The 21,266-nt window shown below is 36.1% G+C and overlaps 2 protein-coding genes across 2 annotated transcripts in view; one reads left to right on the top strand and one right to left on the bottom strand.

Annotated features, from left to right (window-relative positions):
• Positions 1-11,179: 11,179 nt before the first annotated feature.
• Positions 11,180-21,266, top strand: part of LOC105248564 (sodium-coupled monocarboxylate transporter 1) — a 152,667-nt gene continuing 142,580 nt past the window's right edge. Inside the window, exon 1 of the mRNA XM_025413925.1 lies at positions 11,180-11,251. The gene's annotated coding sequence lies outside the window, so the exon portion shown is untranslated. The remainder of the gene's footprint in view (positions 11,252-21,266) is intronic.
• The window catches only part of LOC105248566 (alpha-2A adrenergic receptor), a 94,020-nt gene continuing 91,343 nt past the window's right edge, over positions 18,590-21,266 (bottom strand). The window contains exon 3 of the mRNA XM_011253414.2: positions 18,590-21,262. Within this exon, the coding sequence (XP_011251716.1) occupies positions 20,657-21,262 (606 nt within the window). The 3' untranslated portion in view covers positions 18,590-20,656. The remainder of the gene's footprint in view (positions 21,263-21,266) is intronic.

Raw genomic sequence — 21,266 nt, 5'->3', positions numbered from 1 at the left:
TATTACAAATTATGTTTACATTATTACAAAAAAAGAAAGAACGAACTATCTTTTTGATATTATTAAAAAACGAAAGTCATTATTCTATCGCAGCTGTGTAACCTGCTAGTCATTCTTATCAGCAATCAGTAATTTTCTTTTCTCACGAAAGAAGGATATATAAGTACTACACTGTTTCAATGTCATTTCTCTCAATAGAAAATTGAATTCGATCAATTTAAGAACGAGCGGATAATGTTCGGCGAAATGAATTATTATCCTTTGTCAAAAGTAAATACAAGATTGTAGATATTGAACAATGGAGATTGAAAAATGACATAATAATTACCGTTGAGAACAACAAGTAAATAACCCACAAGAAATATATAACTTCGATTACAATAATGATCTTAGTGATTAAAGCTCAATGAACATTAGCGACTGAAAAGACGCATTATAAGACACCTCCCTCGTTCTATAGAAAATTACATTTCATGTCAAAGCTGTGACAGTGAGTTTTTCATATTTTTAAAAAGAATATATAATATAATATTCGACGTAATTGAATTGTGATTATATTTGGTATCTTTAAAATTTCTAAGACTTCTTCCTTCATTCTTCTTTCTAAATTTCTTTTCCGATACCTTGATATTCTCTTTAATATCTTTTATTTGATAAAATTTTATTGAGATTCAGGGGAGAATTTTACGTTCCATATTATAATCGCAACATTTAATATTGTTCTGTTTATACAGCCCAAATCCCGGAGAACCGTCGCCTGGTAGTGACACTAATTAAATATCGTTAGCATATGGTAACTCGTTCGATAAAGGGTTATAATAGGCTCAGATAGAAGGTATAGCGTGCACTGAGAGGTCGACATGAACGTTCCACGTAACTTGCAAGTCTCCTTTTATTCAATTATGCCTAGAATCGCGTCATGTAGATATAATAACCGTTTCGCGGATGTTTGACATTATGCTTTCATTATCGTTGCGCGAGGGAGTTTGCTTATAAAACTTGTTGTTTACATGACAATTGCGACTACTTAGTTACCGACAAAATTCTCTCTCATCCGATTCATACACATATAACGGACAACTAAACATTTTATCCAATTTTAATTAGGTTTCATAGATTGACATATGTATAATTGCCGACGTAATTACCTGATTATTGCGAAGTTTGTGCCTATACAAATAGGGAAAAGTCTCTATCAAATTGAACAAAAGAACGAGTGTATTCAATTATAACGATATTATTGACAATTAATAACATTCTTCGGATGATTTCGAAATAATATAATTATACGGCTCAATTATTCCGTTTATCTATCGCCGCGTGGCCGAATTCGCTAAAGTGCCTCTGTGCGCATGACGTTAGTTAGGCGTCAATAACTAATACGTCAGCGTAACGAGGCCACGCGTAATAAGTAATTTTCCCGAGCGGCCTGAATAATTCCTGTCCATTATCCAATCATGCGTAAATAGTATTTCCTTTCATCGGATGTCTTGGAAGTATGATGAAAGGCACTCATCATCGAGTTTTCTTCTCTTCGTCTGTCTAGTAATTAGAACGACTTGGAAGGCATTAGTTTCCCGTCAATAGATCTCTTTTTTTATCCTTTTTTTTTACTAATTGAAAACTAGGCTTAAGCAAAAACATTAAGAATAACTATAAATTTTACCTTAATATATCTAGTCAGTTTTTATGGAAAAATTTTTTATATGTATGTCTCTAAATTCAATATTGAATTAAAAAGTATTGTATATATATATATATATATATATATATATATATATATATATATAATATTTGATTTTTCACAGATATTAAATATTGTAAAATATATATGATATTAATCAATTTGTACAGTATTGTATTTTAATTCTTTTATCAAATATAATAAAAATAGCAAATAAATTCTTTTAAAACTTAAATTGTATTTTGATAAAATATATCTGTAAATTATATATATACATTGATGAATTTTTTATTGTTCCTCGTTAAAATAATTTTGTAAAAAAGGTGATAAATCAATGAGATTTTTGTTTCAACAGATTATCGAACAAATTGTGTCTCGAAAGAAATTAATGCGTCATCTCAAACTGACATGATAGTATTATAATATTATATATTTTTCTACATATTTATATTAAAATTTATATCACAGTCTACCGTAGGTTTATTTTTTTAAATATAATTTAATAAAATAGGAAAAATATTTTCTTTTCTAGAGAGTATCGTGTCACATGGTGAATCAATAACTGAATTGAATCCGTATCAAACCTACAGTCTTGCGGTTACACGATGCTTTCCGAGTTATTCGCTATGAAACATTTAGTCATGCAGAGCCTGGTATGTTTCTGGGGTGTTTCTCGAGTAACTCCATGTTACTTTATTTTCTTTTGCTCGCGACATATATCTACACTTCGATTTTCTTTTATCCTTGACGAAGATTCGCCTACTAGACGGAGTTATTTCGATCAAGGACGCCCATTGCTCACGCAATATACAGGACATCGTAATTCACTCACACGCCGTGCTTGAAATTTCTTTTCCCTGAACGAAGAAGACGTTCGTTGAACAGGGAAGGTCAGGTCGTTACGTAGAGATATGGCGATGAAGATAGATCTGGTCTATCAATTGCTGTGATAGATACATCGAAATCTCTTGAAGTTTTCCATTGAAATCTATGTTGCAGAAGTTTTAGTAACGTTTTTTTCTAAAATATATTTTAGTGAATATGACATTCCAATATACCAAGAACCGCAAAATAAAGAATGTAAGCATTTTGAAAATTTAAGAAATTATTTTTGAGTCTATCCTATATGTGATTTTTTATAAGATTGATATTATTCTGTAATCGAAAAAAAATATCAATGCTCTTGATACAAGAATAATTTTATTATTTTTCAAATTGAATCTTGAAAAACATTATTTAAATGAGAAGGAGACAGAGAATTACAACAAAGTTTTATTAAAAAGTTGATGATAAATAGTTGAGTTAATATTAAAATTATTATAAAATAAAAAAAAATTATATTATATTAGAAGTAGTAGAAAAATGTCAATTCTTTTATTAGAAAATCTATTTTTTTTTCAAATTTCGCATTCGAACTAAGCAGCAAGATCTAACATAATTAGCTAAATGCAGAATACTTTCAGTAATCATAAATGGCTACTTCTCAATGTAAGCTTATATTGTGTCATGCATTTGCGTTTCCTGCGATTCAGCGAGAAAATTCATTGCCGCTTTAGAGCCAGAAAAATCTCTGAAGCAGTATGAAAGGATGGTGCGCATGTGTAGTCACACATGAGATACCAGCGCGACAAATCAGAGTTACGGACGGAAAAGCTGCTCCACTGCTCCGTTGCTCGAGAGCGGATGTTTCCGCTACGGACTTTCGAAGACGAACTGCAAGTCGAAGGTGCTATACAAAAGAGGCGAAGAAAAGTCGAAAGAAGATAGAAAGGATGAGAGAGATAGAAATGGATAAAAAAAAAGAGAAGAAGAGAGAAAGGTGAGAATTGGGAATGGACGAGTGAATAAAACACCGTGTGGAACGTCAACAACAGGGGTGTCTAGGTACTCGAGAGACGGCGAGATTGGATTAAAACTCAAAATCGAGTTGTCTTCTCTTCTTCCGCGCTCGTTCAAATTTACTTTGCAAACTTTCCATATCCCCGACTTGCCGCGATACGTTTCGCGTTCGCGTTCGCTTGTGGCAGGAGGAATGACGTCTTTACTTTTTTTCGACGGATGTTGTCCACGAGGAAAGACAGACTCTGATTTCCTACAATGTAATCCAGTCGGATTTTATTCCCTTCGCGTCTTCAGTCTCGATCAAATGACCACCCATGGCGAATCCCTTTGATGGAATTTTCAAGTCGAATAGGATTCTCCTTTACTTACGTATTCGATCACGACTCGCCAAGAACTTACAATGAGCAAAGTTTACTCGGATCAGTGTCCGGCGACGAGTAAGACAATATTCGCTGTTAGATATAGAAAGGTACTCCATGCTTTTATTAAGCGTGACCTTTTACATTGGCGAAATGAAATTCGATTGCGACTGTGCGCGAAGCGACATTTACTTTGCCTTTCCCGCTGTGATTTAATAATGAAAGAGATTCGTAAAAGAGAGAAATTGATGGAAGAATCTTAATAAAATAAAATACAAAAATTAAATCTCAAATAAACTCTTCTGAAATTTACATATATACGAATATTTATTCCGATTTGGATTTTGTTCTTTCTTATTCAAAAACTTAATGACATTCTCAGCTAATGAAGAAGAATAAGATATCGAGCAAAAAGAATTCGTTCTCTCTTTTCAAGATTGCAAATAATTAATAAATAATTATGATAATTGCGAATGATTAATAAAAATGTACTTACCGATTTAATTGCTACAATTCTCCACGTGTCTGATATATATCGTAGATTATCAGCCGATCGTCCTTCGTCGTAATCCGCTTGATTAATATTTCAAACGCCATATGAACGATCGCAAATCGCATACCATATAATTAACGCGAATTTACAAGGGAACATTCACAGGTGAACGTAATTTTTCAACAGCTGTAAGATCGAAGTTCGATCGATGTAGTGATGACTGTAACGAGCTCTAGCGATCTTCTTAAATTGATTATTTCCGATCCATTTTACACTTCAATTCCATTCGATAGATGAAAATTCGATTCTGTCGACTGCTATTATCGCTATTGATACTATTGATGATTGATATTGATTAATTACAATTTCTCAAGGACAACAGCATTTCATCATTTTCTCCATTTACGCATTGATCAGAAATGCATATCATCGAGACGAGAACACTCAGCATTCATGTTCTGAATTATTATGATATATAGCCGACATTATGCTCCGCGTATACAAAACATGGTGAATTATGCGCAAGGAATAGGTAAGGAGGAGGTTGTCATGTATATTCGTCTTTATATTATACGACGATATTCATTTTGGAGTTTATGAATAACAAGAGAATCTCGTTAATAAATTTCTAATTACACAGATTCATAAAATGAATGAGATAATATTTAATGTTGTGAGAAATTTAATCATGTTACATTCTATCTTTATCATTTGTCAATATTCTCTTAATAAATTAATATTAATATTATTCGTGACAAATATTTTAATAACGCAAAATCTCAAATTAAAATATCGTTAAATTAATATAAAAAAAGTTTGTAAGATTCCATGTTATTTTAATATATTTATTTATATAAAATTTTATTTGCAGAAGATGTTTTATTTTTATTTCATTTTTAAAGTAGAATTCAACCGCTTTTCTATAATCGCTAAAAAAAGTCCGAAATTTTGTTTTATATAAAAAACAATAATATATTTGTAATATATTTTTGTGATAAGTAAGGACAACAAAATTTGTGTCACAAGATTCTCGTAAATAATTTGTTAAAAAGCTTTAGTCAATGCAATAAAATTCAAATTTCCAACATATTATTATATGTTGATTTGATTAGGAAAGAGAAATAATCTCGCACTTGCAAGTTCTTCAATTAATTTCTCTGAATGGTTTTGAAATCAATTTAACGTACTATCAAAGAAACTGATTACGCCAAATTGAAACATATAATCATAATGCACTGCGGAAGAGGAAGTTGAAACGTACAAAGTAAATTTTTTCCGGCATGTGCACCGAATTAAATTATTTAGATATGTTCAATTTAAATATGGATTACGAGTCGTTATTTCATAAAAATCTCATTATCAGTCTATGTTTTAATTGAATGAATACATACTTTACATATATTTATTTCGCTGTACGAGTTACGAGGATATTAAATATCAAAAGTATTTTTAATCGTAGCGAATGAGAATTTCGCCATTAACGACGCGAATAACATGATACTGATAATTTGTCGTCATTCGACGGTGTTTTTATTGCACGTAATTATCGGACTTAGAAAGTTTCACCCGTTGGAAACTTCGTTAGAAGATCTTTACTGTAAGAAGCTTTGCGTAAGCCTTTATAAATCCCTGCATTAAATATAATCGGTATATCGACGAAACGGATTAAAGGCTAGTCGCCGCGACGAAAGCCGATAAATTTCTTTCGACAATGGGAATAGTTTTGTAATTAATTCATTTACTTACCGCTCCCTTTCCCGGCGACAACTCCGTCTGGCTCCTTTCGTTTCTCTTAATTTCTTCACAAAGAAAACAGCCGTCGAGCCGAAAGCGGGAAGTGAGATGAATCGATAAAGAACAAGACAGTGGGAACTTTTTTCATCTGTTTTTTTTTATAAAACCAAGTCGTATAGCGCGTACTGATAGATTTTTCAATGTCAGTATACATCGTAATTTACTCGTGTTTCTCGACCTTCGTAGCATATACCCACTCGCGACAAACGTTCGGTCCATCTCGCATGTTCGTTCGAGATCGCCGCGCCGAGATTGATCGATCGCCCGTCTTGGGCGCACTGTTGAAAATATGCGATTTGAGCACAAGGTACGGCGAACGTAGATCAGTAAAGCTATTCGTTCATTCTTGCATTTCGCGCATTTCCTCGTCGCTGAAATACTTTGATTACTCTCGCCGTTCTCTACCTTTACCTTTTTCACTCCCCCTCGCTCACTCTTTCTCCCTCTTCACGCTATCTCTCACATGCACACACGCACGCATACACATGTACATTTTACCTCTCTTACCGTACACATCTCTTCCCTTATTTTCTCTGCTTCCCTTTCCATCTGTTATTTTAAGCATCAACGAGGAAGAGTATGTGAATACTCGCTCGGAGAGAAGTACTGTTGTGTTAAAAAAAAATAATTTGTTTCATTTAACGCATTCGGTCATTCTTAGTCGCATTTTTCTATCGATTTAACGCCTTATAACATTATTACGCAGTATTATTACAACGATTCCGCCTCTTCTCGTTGGTCAATTTGTTCCACCTTTTTTTTACGATTTTTTTTCTTTAGTACATAACGAACTTATATGAGTAGTAGATAGAGAATATTACGCCTTAATACGGTCGATTTATTACAAAAATTATTATCGTTATTACGGACCAATGTGTGTGTTATTTATAAAGTACAATGTACATCGTTATTTCTCAGTTGCGCGTTCTCTCTTCCTTTTTTTTCGCCGTTCATGTCTTTCTTATATTTTTCCTTACATTTCTTAAACCTGCATTTTGCGAATTTATTGATTTTCTTTCACGATTTCCTCCCGCGATTTCCTGTCGGACGCTGCCCGCTTCGATAACATTTATATCCGCGTTTGTGTCGCGTGAGAAAAATTATCTTTAGATACCGCAAACATAGTCCTGTTTTTATCGCGAGAAGAGTGAACAGATGTCGGGAAATCCGCGCAAATCAGTTTTTGGCGGTCTCGTTTCATTCTCACCATTTTCGAACTAACATTACTTAAATATTCTCTCGTTACGTTTCTTATAAAATATTACGTAACGCAAATTCGTTATGTAATTTTTCCCTTTCTATGTAACTCATAAATAATAATGAAAAGATAACCGCTGATAACCGCTGGCACTTTTATGACTTTTGTCACGCATTTACCATTAAATTTTAACTACGTTAGCTTTTATGAGCAGACCGCCATAAAAATTTATGGGACATGCAAAGAGCAAAAATTTTTTCCCCTTTAATTCATCGTCGTTTTTCGCATGATGCGAAAAGAGTAATTTGCATGTGACTCTTGATGTTGCGATAATCCTCCATTGCATATGCGTCTTTTGATTTTGTGCGTGAGTCGAATCTCGCGAATTTTAATCGTAAAATCAAGTGGAAAAGAGCCTCAGGAGGCCAAACTTGCTGCACAGTTGAAGATGCGCGTAAGTTTTTTACTATAAATGAGAGTGCACGAGAAGACTGTTGGAAAGTTTCGCGAAAACGGTTTATCGTCAAAGTGGATAAAAGCTTTAACGCGTTACTATCGCAAGGATTTCGCACAATTTCTTAACGTTGTAAATTGGCCTTCCGATCGCTCTCGGGCACAACTAAATTCGTTGTGTAAGACAGAACTTCTTCCTTCAATCCCGATAAATACGTCTGTACCAATGGTAATAAACATGCTTAAGGGAAAATGTAAAAGGAACGAAAATTCCATTTCTCATAACAACGTGATTTAAATTGCGTCGCATTTCTCGATTTATCATTTTTCTTTGTACCAAGAAAGACTATTCCTCTACAATCGTTTCTTTTATATTATGTATTCTTTCTTGTCGTTTCGTTTGCATTAACAACTGTAAACATATTTCTTGTTAAAATGGAGAAAACATGTGCGACCGTTTATAATTTTTTTAAATATCATCTTTTAAATATAAAATCTAGGATTAAATATTAGCACTGACAAGCAGTGATTTCAGTTATAAGGAAAAACAGTGAAAATTTACTGAAAAAAATTAATAATAATGGCTGATTTTTCAACAAGATTTTAATTTTGCTGCCATAATCTTAAAACATAAGATAAAAGAATAAAACAATAAGAATAAAACATGTTTTCACTGAAAATCAATGAAATATTCATTAATCTTCGATGAAATTGTCACATTTTCACTGATTCCATTTAAGAAAATATGCTTTCTTTTGTAAGCAAACATTTTTTCATAAAAATAATCTCTATTCATTGAGTTGTCAAATTACACAGAGAGTCATTTAATTAACGGGATATTTTTCAATAAACTGTTACTTATTTAGCGATATATCGAACATTGCACGATCGCGGTACAAATTGTCGAGCCCGTTTGTTAGACGAAAATATGGCGAGAACGAGAAACTGCACCATTCGTTTCTCTTTCTTCTGTTTACTAATATACGTTCGTGTATCCGTAACTAGTCGGCCAAATATATAGACAAATACATCGCCGAGGAAGGAATGGAAGACTTTTATAGATTAAACTTTTGATGTAAAATGAATTTCGCATGTCGGAAGATATGGCGTTTTTATTCAGAAATAGAACGTTAGCATATTATACACATTACGTATGCATTGAAATATATGTGCAATTGGTATGTACGAGCATATGCGTGTGTGTATGTGTGTGTGCGCGTGTCTTTTTTCCGATGACTTATACGCGTATATAATCATAGAAATAATTCAATCGCGAATGAAGAAAAACGGAGCAAAATATCAATGATATTTTCAAATATATCCTCTCTCTTTACTCTTAATCTCCCTTTCTCTTTTCCATTTCCAGAACAAATTAAATCTGCGTTACATACATGTAACAGAAATTATTTATGATTATTGTTACAATTATTAATTGGATGCGCGTTATTTGTGCATAAAATGTATTGCTTTGTTGTTTTTCTTTTCGATGCTTATAATTCCTCTCCGACAAGATTGAAGAGATCCATTCACATGATAAAAATTAGTTCTCTCTCGTATATATAATATACATACGTGCAGTTCGGAGAGCGGTCGTGCGTATTCTTCGACACGGTCACGTTTATTTGCCTCGTGCACGTTTCGCGAGCGATGTAAATGAGTTACGGACGAAGACAGAGTAGTATATTTTGTTGTTTTTTTTTTTACCGCATGGAGTGTACGCGCGTCGAATAATGCCAGAATCATCTCACTGACAACTCGAAATTGCGTACAGACCATAATCCTTGTACGTAGACTTTTCAATTTAATTTCACTTCGAGGGAAAAAAATGTGTGAGAGAGAGAGAGAGAGAGGGAGGGAAAGAAAGAGAATGTGTGTAACGAACAGACAGTTACAAAGTAAACATGTTTTTGAAATCGATAGTTACACAGTAAACATGTTTTTGAAATCGATAATTTTGTAGAAATAACGAGATTTTCAAATATTTTCTGTCGATATCATTTCTGTTATGAACGAAGCAACGCGCGATTGTTTACATATATTCATGTATATCTTCATCTTTTTTATAGTATGACTAAAGGTATCACACACTCTGTGAAAATTTGATAATACGTTTTGAGTATTATCGTGACAATAAATTAATTATCGTAATGAAACAAAGAATGAGTATTGCATATAGGTTTTGCATGTTGCGTGCGAGCGTGCGTGCATGTGTTGTATGTAGGTGTACAGAGCACAAAGCAGAAAACTTTTTTTACAGTTTTTATTTCGTAAATTCCGTTAAATGGAATTCCATTATTCCGTTGTGCTAACGGTTCTAAAATTTGATTTGACCTTTCTGCGTGATTTCGGCAATATTGTAAACTAGGTCTCGCGATGTAATACAAAACGACACAACAAAAACAATTTTATGTTTACTGCTGTCAGAGGAGTCGGTACGCGTGTGTTGAATATATTACGACATGTTGCTGGATATCGATATTGCTAACACCACTATTGCATACACATAAATGAAAATTGTGTTATACATGTATATGTATTGAGTAAATATAGTTTGATGTAAAAATTGAAGTCGTCAAACAACGCGCGATAACTTGCGAATTAAGAATTAATTTCGTTCCAAATGTGGATCAGCATTAAAGTCTCGGTAAGCGAGATTTTTCATTTAATGAGCATTCTGATATCTTATTATTTTAGCTGCTCAGGAGATAATTTTTGTAAAACTTATTGACATTCTTTATCTTACATTTAAATGCAGTTTTCGTTTCTTGCAATGGCATGTAGTTTCGAATCACAGTTTGATTTCTGCACCTTAATAACGATACATTGTCATCTTTAGAAACGTACCGCGAATGATTCAGGTATTTAGTGAAACGAAAGTGTCGAGAAAAGCGTACGTTCAGTCGTCGTTATTAATGAGTGGAGATGTTTACGCGGCATTTACAATGCGAGCGACGTAATTTTCAGGGTACACGCTCGAAGGGATTCTGGATGACATAGTGTTGGACAAAGATGAAGGGTTTCCTGAAACGATTCTCGTTTCTCCGCGATGAGAAATGCAGATAACGTAATCGTATTTTAATGACAATGTTTTGTAACAAATTCGCATGGAGGAGAGGCAAAAACATGATGTATTTTTGCCATTCTGTACTGAAGAGATGCATCTTGGTAAAAAAGAGTTTAATGTAAAAATGCTTGGATAGACATTGGATAGACATCACTTCATATCGTGCTACGGTTTTTTTTTCTTGTGATTGTTCAAGCATTATTCTTCTTGTTTACAGGATACTTAGTAGGTACTTAGTGATTTTTTTTTATTTGCATTACAGTCACGAATCCGTGTACGGATACACTGGATGCTAGATCGACGAACGTGGATTGAGAGTTCAGAGATCCCGCGCGGAATACGGCGAGTATCGGCGATATTCAAGGTAAAATGATCAGATTTTTCGCACAGCTTAAAGTAATGCATACTTTTCTTTTTATATAAAAAAATTAAGTGGAATTTGCATTAATCACTATTGCTTATACATTAATAATGAGCTTTAATCGTACGATTAATAAGTAAAAGAGAATACTCAGCGTTCTTTTTTATTTATATTAAAATTGAATATAAGAATGTAATAAGTTCACATTATATAAAAGGAGGGAGAGGCCTCCTTTCGATATAGTATTACATTAAAAATGATTTGGAATTTTGTTTGAAAATTATACACTTCATCTCTTGACAAAAATATTTTCTCTTAAATACGTGTTTATTCTGTGCTAGCAATTTTTACAAAATTATTATTAGTTAAGTCAATGTGTGTATGTGTGTTTGTGGACACATTTTACTTATATGTAATACCTGATGATTTTATTCTAAAATAAACCTCGTTTGTGTATGAAGTTTTTATTTGAGCGGAATTGTGATTGTTCAGACAGGAACTTGAAAAACTTATTGAGATATAACTATTTAGGATCAAAAATTTAACGAAGGTTTCTCGCGTGTATTGAAAAAAATGAGCCTAGAATCGGACTGAAATCAATTGTCTACCAATTTTAAAAGAAAAGATTAAAGAAATTTTAAAATATACGCATCATACTCTCTTCATTCTGTAATCGGGGAATGCTAAAGTATTTGTTCGCAAACCAATTGTAATTGCATCAATAGCGCAATTTTCTCATGACTTACGTTATCTTCTTACGGCACATTAGCGTTCGTCACGTCGAAAACACATTATCGCGGAAGGTTTCTAGTAACAATACTGCCGGTACGGTAACTGTTGCCGCGCGGTGGAATCGTTGTAACGTCGAGATTGACTAAAGATGAAACACATATTGAAAAGTGCATGTTGCGCAGTCGGCGATAAGTATAATGCTCGTGAGTTGATACTCGTTAGACGCTCACACCACGATAGTCACCTTATTACGCGGGGTGACGACATTTAAAATACGGTGACGCAAAATGCGTATCCGACACAGATTTCGCTTCGGACTTCGAGGGGCGTTCAGCTTTCCGAGTTTAATCAAGTGCAGGCCGATAACAACATGCTACGTCGCGTGAAGAAAAATTCACGAGGTACGAAATAAAAAGGTTATAAATTATTAATGAGATTTATTTCTGACGCCAAAATTCGCTCGTTAGAATCCGCGCGACGCTCGTTTTCTTTGTATGGAATATTTTGTTGCAGGACAGATTTAACCATACATGTCGCTTGTTACAACTTGCGTCGTTTGCTGCCCGATGATAAATCCCGTGCTATTTTCCACGTGTGTTTTGCCACATGTAACTAGCGTGATCCATGTCACGGCAATCGTATTTCTTCTTTTGAAGAACTAAAAGCTCATCATCTGCATAATCGTGTTACATCAATCAGGCTATACGCGTTTGTCTCTCGTGACATCAAATTCACAGGCAGTGACTCTCGTTTAGTATGCCGGATAACATGCGTTGCAAGGGTGGCACACAAGAAAATATGCATTGTGCGGCGCGCGAGCTTAACGAACTGTTTCTAAAAAAGAAAATTTCATTTCAAACTTTTTGTTCAAAGTATTTATTTAAATTAAATCTTCCCCCGAGATCTTAAATCCCCACTCATGTGAAGTTTTCTTGCGCGGTTTAGCATGCTGTCACCGTAAAATTTTGATTTTGTTGCTTGAGATATTTTGGGCAGAAGTACATCGCAGTTGTGATATTTATCATATTTGCCCATAACTCTAAATAGTTTTAAAAATAGCTTTTTTTTAAATTATTTTACGAAGAAAATTATTTCAAATTATTTCAACTATTAGAAGACTAATTTTTCCTCTTATTTAACATTTTTTATAATTTTTAAAGTAAATAAAATATATTGTAACATTGTAGAATCCAAAAATATATAATGTCTCATCTAAAATTTGATAAAATTAAAAAAGAGCAAATTATAGACATGTGAATGTAATAAAAGAAATAGTTTAAGCGATTTATGATTGAGTGCAAGATTATTTGGAGTAGCTGGAAACACCAAACGCGCTCCCGAAGTTTTAGTATAGTTACATATTCAGAATTTCTGTGCCGACCTAGCCTTTTGTAATGTGGTCGCTATTGTCTCTATAGAATTCCCATTTAATGGACAGTTGTAATATTCGATCTTTCAATTGGGAAACTGATACTTACAATATCTAAGCCCTACGCCAAAAGTCGCTCACGGGCTAGAGCCGATCTTCCTCAGCTTCCTTCCGGCTCTATTCGTGTTAATCGCGAAGAGTTATCTGGCGCCTGGCGTTAATTTCTATGTACAGTAAAACGTATCCCTCATAAATAGCACTATTAATTGTATTCGTTTAATTTTTTCTTTTTTTTTATCTGTGTTGCAACATTACTCTCATTCTCTATATATAACAGACAATCAACGCTATTAGACAATAGGATTTTTGCATCGACAATGAGTACTAACATGATGATAGTAATCGTAATATGATGATAATAGTTTCAATGATATAATATCGACAATAATTTAGTCTTTAATATATATATGTGTGTGTGTGTGTGTGTGTGTATGTGTATGTGGATGTGTGCGAGTGTGTATGTGTGTAGGTATATGTGTATACGTGTGCTTGTAATATATAATATATATAGATTTTTCCGATTAATAATACAAGTATTATAATATTTATCTATATAGTCAATATCGTTCGTATGCGTATGTACATATACATATAATACGTTTTACAATAATTTATGATAATCGATATAGCGTAAATCTCTACATTTTCTTATTATTTTCATCTTATTTTTAACTTTCTCTCTTTGTCTCTCTTTCTCACATCTTCACTCTCATTCTCACTCTCTCTCACTCTCTCTCTCTCTCTCTCTTTCTCTCTCTCTCTCTCTTTCTCTCTCGCCCGCGCCAGACTCACATGGCGTCATTTTCAATCCCGTCGCACACTTTGAAAGCGTTTTAGTGATATCACAGTGATTTCATTGCTCCAATATTATCGATAGAATAAAAGTCCGCCGGTGACGCAACATCCGTGGCGCGAGAATTCGTCGTAATGCATCCGCATAGTGATCGCGATCGTTCGTTTTCGGATCCGAGTCGTCCGGTGCATAAATCTGGCGAGGCGATGATGGGAACATAAATCTCGGTCGACACAAACGATCTCTTCGTAACGAGCACGAGCAGCATTTAAAAAGGTACAGTAAAATACGACCCAAAATTATTCGCAATGCGCAAGCATGGCAGATTTATGTTAATCCCATATGCCAAGTTGACGTAATATCCGTTTCTTCCTAATTAAATAGCAATTGCATAGTAAGATATTTTTCTATCTATTTCACGCCTGACATTGTATGATATTGGTTGCAATTTATTAATAATAATAGTTGGAGCTTTAATTGTGAAACATAGATAGATATTTTTCTATGCTCTGTAATCATAAAATATGTGATTATTGCCGCTATATATTTTTACAATAATTTAACTCTTAATTATTTTTATGACGGAAATAAAACATCATTACGTCAAAGCAAACATGTGATGTGTTTTTTAAAAGAATAATTTATAGTAAATCGATATAGGCCTCTCTCTCGTACAATTTATTTATCCAGCTAATTATTGTGTAATTTAATATGCTAGAAAATAATTGAGATACTAGGCTTAGCCCACGAACAATGCGATCATCCTTCTTCCAAATGACATCTCTCGTTATTCCACAGCGTATCGACTATCGTATAACTGCACGAGTTTCCTCCGAATAATCTGGAGCAAATCGTTTCTCACCCGTACTTGATTCGCATAACTATAAAAATTCTTTCATGAGGTCGATGCGGTTCGCCTCTCTCCTAAAACTCGGAGATTCGTGCCAAATAGAGAGGGACCGCAGTGATCGTGCGATGATTCCGCACGCGCGATCGTGAGATAAGAAGAAAAAAGTCGTTTTATCGCGGACGTAATAAATTCGACGGGGATTATGATGGCGCTCTAAATCGAGCTAAGTTTTATTTCGGCGATATAATCCGCAGAGGATAGTCGGGCAAATGAAGTCTACGGTCCGAGATTTGTGTTCCCGGGAAAAAACGCAAATCGCCACTCATCCACTCGTCGCGTTTTCGCGAGCGTTCCTTTCGTTCTTGTAATATTTTTCTACGACGAGAGTAAACTTTCTCGTTTCGCCGAATTACTCGCAACCGAAACTGGATGGCTCGAAAAGTCGGCGAACTAACGCGCGGACTAATATTAATTTTTTCCTTCATCCTCTTGAGGAGATCTCGAGAAAACTCTCTGTCCCCTTTAAGAATTTAAGCACCATAGCGACGACGATCTCGCGCGATGTCAAGCTCACCGCCGTCGGCGAATTGGAAATAACAGATAGAGTCAATCGTTGGATCCCTACTTTGATTAGTAATATCTAATTAATAATTAATATATTTTAGTAATAACAGTAATATATAATATACATGTGTGTACAATGTATGTCGATTTCAAGTGGGTTCGCTTTATATCGCATAGCGCTTCACGAGTGGCATATTGTGCACCATATTCGACTGAACGAGTATAACCGTAATGATCATAGTAATTTTTATAAATCGTTACGATATATCATTACGATTCTTACACGGGGATTACGATTCTCGATAGCTTAACTTCGAGAGGAATCGTCACTGTACATTATACTGCTTAGAGAACATTATTAAAGTAGATAGTTGGGTACTGACACACAGAGATTTTCCGAAAGACTTGTTTGCAAAAATTTTTCACCACGCCTAAAGCGACTGGTGTTACACGTATTAATTGATGACAATTGGTAAACGGTCATAATCTTACTTGCTACTTATATTAATTTCAATCTTAATGCTTTTACGGTATTTCTTTGCACGGCCATTCACATTTTATTCACTAATATCTTGTACGCTTATGATTTTATTCATCAATAATTTATTCGAGTCCACATTCGTATCTCGCTCCCGACATTTGCTCCATTTGATCATCTGTGAAATTAATCACATACTTGTTGAATAAATATTTTCGTTCCCTTGAAATTTGCGAGGACTAGAATATTTTACATGATATATTTTTAGTTTTTATTCCCAATTAATTCTTGGAATTATGAATTCATATCAACAAATTTTGTCTTTAAACATCTCTTTTATTTTTTAGAAGGGATTATAAATAAAATACAATATATATATAATATAATAAACATTTTAGAATTGTAAATAAAATACAATTTTTTTTGTTAATTAAAAGGATCAAAAAAATGTTAAATAAAAGATATAGATTGAAATGTGTGTGTGTGTACATGTATCGCATACAAAAGTTACTTCACAATGAGAAAATTTTTACCTAGTGTGCAATGAATGTATTAATTCCTGTATGAAATTGCCTTATCTTCATATGCGAGGTATTAATGCAAAAGACCTCTTTGTTTCATAGTAATAAAAATGAGATTAAAACATGAAAATGAAAAATTTTTAAAGACGAGAAGACAAGGAATAATATCGATATTAACAAGAAATTGATTAAAAAAGGAATTCTTTTTGTTTCTTTTCATAGCAAGTATACGTATCGCACTGCCATTAATATAGCTCGGAAAAATCACATTTGCGGTTTTTTGATGAAAGAGTATCGATCAGCGTGCGATCAACGGAGTTGCGGTCGTGTTTAAATATTCTCATCGAGTACGTGTGACTTAACAAGATCTCGCCCTGCATATTTTTGTATGGTGGTTCGACGCAAATAACCACGGCGAGTCCAACGACCGTTCGCGTTCGTGCAATCGATTGCCATAGTGTGGAAACACGCGTCTCTCTTCTCTCACCTTCTTCCCTCCGTGAAAAAGGCGAGGCGCGCGCCCTTATTGATCCCGCCTATGCTAATAATCCGTTGAACGAATGCCACAGTCTTATCAACGAATTCCATATTGATTCCTTCGCTTTTCAACCATCCGCGCGCGATCACTCTTGCTAGTCTCACGAATTACCTCTTTTCCACCCCTACTCTTTTTCAACCACTTCAAGTACCATTTCATCGGGATCAGGAAGAAAAAGAGAGGAGATTGAAATAATAAAAAGATAAGAACAAAACGCGAAAAATAAAGAGAGAGAGATAGAATATTAGCAGAATAGAGCAGAATTTATAGACTAGAATCTCAGGAATTATAGCACATACATTTTCTATGCAATAAAAATTGCGCAACATTATCATGCATATGATAAATTAATTACGTCAGTCATAATATAAGATGTTAAAAGATAAAACATGGATTTGAAAACAGATTTTAAAATAGAATTTTCAAATAGCACGAGCAAGATTATTGGAAAAGTTAACGTTAATGATGGCTGAAAACATTTAAGCGAAGGATCCTCGGGGGAAACTTTGAAAGTTAGACAGGAAACGGACAAGGGAGCGATAGAGAGCGAGATGCGAGAGTATACGCACGCACGCACGCACGCACCAAGACAGGCATACCCTTAAATAACACGAAACCAGACGCGCGAAATATGTTTATCGATTTATCGTTGTTGTGTATTGCACGCCACGTACGTGCACGAGCGCGTACATTTTCGTTAATGTACACGCTATTTCGGGTGTATAGGATTTATGTTGCCGGAGCTTTACTATTATTCTCCCTTTCTTTTTCTCCTTCTCTTTCCCTCTTCCTTATTTGCCAAGTAAAATACCAGTGAGAGCGGCGGAGAAAAGTGGGCTGTCACCGGTACTTTGGAAATCCCGGAAGAGAAAAATTCCAAAATCTCTCTCGCGCGTCGTGACCTCTCAGGATCTCGTCTTGATGGGATGAAATGAGGAATATTGTTTCCCGGTTGTTACCGCGGAATGAAGAGCACAGGTGCGCGGGACGTTGCTCTCTCTTCTCTATCTCGCGACATCACACCCCTTTCCGCGTATGATCGCGAGCAGCTCACTCGTTACGTACTCGGAAGATGTAGGAGAGCATCTGTTTGCCGGTGCAGGCATGGGATTTCCGTCTTACGGAAATAATATTTCTCTCTTAGGTACACGGTCTCGTTAAATGGCGGATATATTTTGGATCCTTTGAGAGAATTAACCGCTTGCTCTCGATCATCTGTCATTTGACGTGCCATTTTTTTCGATTAATAATCCACAAGGTATAGAATACATCCACCATAATCGATCCCCGAGCAAACATAATCGAAGAATGATTAACGCCGATTAAAGTCCCCGGTAGGAAATAAATTTAAGTTACGGAGAATCTATATATAAACATACATGTACATATATATATATATATATATATATATATATATATATATATGGACATATAGTTTCTTGTTTTTTATTTTTATCTAGATTTGCATTCAATTTTGGACCCTTCGACACAAAGCGATCACTCATCGCATATCGATGGCATGTGTATGTGCATGCATATATGCAAATGCATATCCACATACATGCGCAAACGTATCGGACGATGTATGGCCGAAGATACAATTCACGACTGATCGTTTCGCGCCGATTTACTCCCTCGCGATATCTCGTTCGAACAAACGAGCGTTTTCAACGAACAAAAAATTTAATTATTGCTGTATAGTTAGGCTGCGATAGAAGAGTTTGCTTACAGAATAAAAAGAGGCTTCTGTATCTCTTGTACTCTTTTCTCACACGAAAGAAACTATACGAATATACGCGCGCGCGCGTACATAAACACGTACATACATACATACACACATGCGCAACACATACAAACGAATCCGTATATCCCGCACGTACGTGACAGAATTATTAAATTCTATACATGTGTAATCCTCCGTTAAAATTAACATCGAAGACTCGCAATTGGAACGCCGGACGTTTAAAGAGGCTTCTGCATCTCTTGTACTTTTTTTTTCCACACGAAAGAAATTATACGAATATACGCGCGCGCGTACATACGCAAACACATACGTACATACATACACAATATGCACAACATATACACACGAATCCGTATACCCTGCACGTACGTGACAGAATTATTAAATTCTATCTCATGTGTGTAATCCTCTGTTAAAATTAACATCGAAGACTCGCGATTGAAACGCCGGACGTTTAAAGAGGCCCTTTAAGCGGACCCACAACGCGCGAATATCTAATATTATATAATACGTAATAGGAAACGTATCTTCCTGCAACCTCGTTTATTTGTCAGTAGATCTGCCGACGATTTCCAACGCTGGCTGGTATTCACACGGCCGATCGTTGTTCGTAGGATCTTTTACGCCTCTTCAATCGTCATCTTTTGCCGTCGTCGCCATCGTATCGCACGGTATACAACATTGAATGCCGCTCTAAATTGCGTCCCACGCGAATCTGCATCTGTTACTGCGAAGTGCATTAATGCACAATGGAATTTGTAACCATCCGTGGCGAGCCCCGTGTATATCTACGCAAGCGCGTTGCATATGCAACTTTGGATTGTCATGCCTTTGACGTGACCAAGAGATTAGGCACGAAGATAGTATCCTCCATCCGGAGCAGCCGGGATATATATTGCGCGTATCATCCCGTTTCTCTATTCTTTTGTGGAAGAAGAATGGTCAGTAAAAAAAATATGCGCAGATGGAGGAAGGAGCGATATGCTGCCTCTTGGTCTACGGAGCGACTCGCTTTGCAAGGTATATCATAAACCCGAGAGTACGCCATGCTTGGCGGATTGTGCTCCTGTGGCCAGCCGAAACGTACTTTTCGTTGATCTGCCGCCATGCACCGTGTAAGAACCATGTGAACCGTGTAAGAGTAGCCTGATCGATCTTGATCGTTCGATGTGCGTTTAACGGGAACGTTCCAGTGAACGAGACATTTTAAACACATCTCATCCCGATATCTCCATCGTAGTTTTATCATTAACAACGTGGAGGAAATCTTCTCTTGCGCGTATCTCGATGTCTTCTTGAATCTCTGACTAACTTATGTATTTTTTTTCGAGCAAAATTGTACATTGATTTGACAGACGCAAGAAGAATCCATCTTCTCGGAAGGTGACAGAGGTCTCGAAAGACTAAACGACATATCTTGTCCGAGTATGTCTTACAATATGCATTTTTCCAAAGCTTCGCGTTTGAAAAAAAATCAGCAGGACAATTCCCTTGGATCTGAAACGCGAGCTTCTCTGTCATGAATGTCTCGCGCATTTCTGACTCCATATTTTGCAGATTCTTTCGCGGCATCGTAGAATTCCACCCGCCGTCTTGCGATCAATATTTCCCTCAGGAATAATTCCAAGAAACAGATCGGCTATCGCGCGATGCGATCGAGGAAAAACCTTCTCGAGGTACAATCTATATCGACGTACCCGAGGAATCGAAAATGTGGTTATCGCTAGCGTCCCTCTTGGTCGACGCTATACTGCATCGCTCATTTAAACAGTATCCGGCGGAAGGCGCGGCGGAAGTCCTTGTTGAATACGGTGTATATGAACGGATTCAGCGCCGAATTCATGTAGCCGAGCCAGAAAGCGATCACGAAGGCTTGCGTGGGTATCTCAAACTTGGGGAAGAGGGGCTTGACGATGTAAAGGACAAAGAAGGGCAGCCAGCAAGCGATGAAGCTGCCCATTATGAAGCCCAGGATCAGGGTTGCGCGTTTCTCCTTCTTTCTCGCCAGTCTCCTCTTCTCTCTCTCCGGATCGCGCGGCTTCGCCGTCTTGGCGTCGCCGCCGCCTGACTCGTCCTTGCCGGCGTGTCGCGCCGCGTCGCCGTGCTCCTTCTTCAACTTACCTATGTGCTTGCGACCAAAGATCGGCTGGCACAGACGCAACTTCAGCGGCTTCACCACCGCGCATCTCGACACGACGCCGCTGTCCGACGATGAGGGATCGAACTCGGACACCATGTCGACGTCGATGCCGACGCTGGGCGCTCGGCATCGCGCCGGCACGTTTTGCCCGCCCGATTGCCCGTCCCCGTTCACCGACAAGGTCGCCTTCAGGCTGCTCTTTTGCGCCGGTACCGGTACGCTCACCTGC

This window comes from Camponotus floridanus, unplaced genomic scaffold (genome assembly GCF_003227725.1).
Source record: "Camponotus floridanus strain SB8 unplaced genomic scaffold, Cflo_v7.5 scaffold71, whole genome shotgun sequence".
NCBI classification, from domain to species: Eukaryota; Metazoa; Arthropoda; class Insecta; order Hymenoptera; family Formicidae; genus Camponotus; species Camponotus floridanus.
This window is presented reverse-complemented; position numbering and strand designations above follow the sequence as displayed.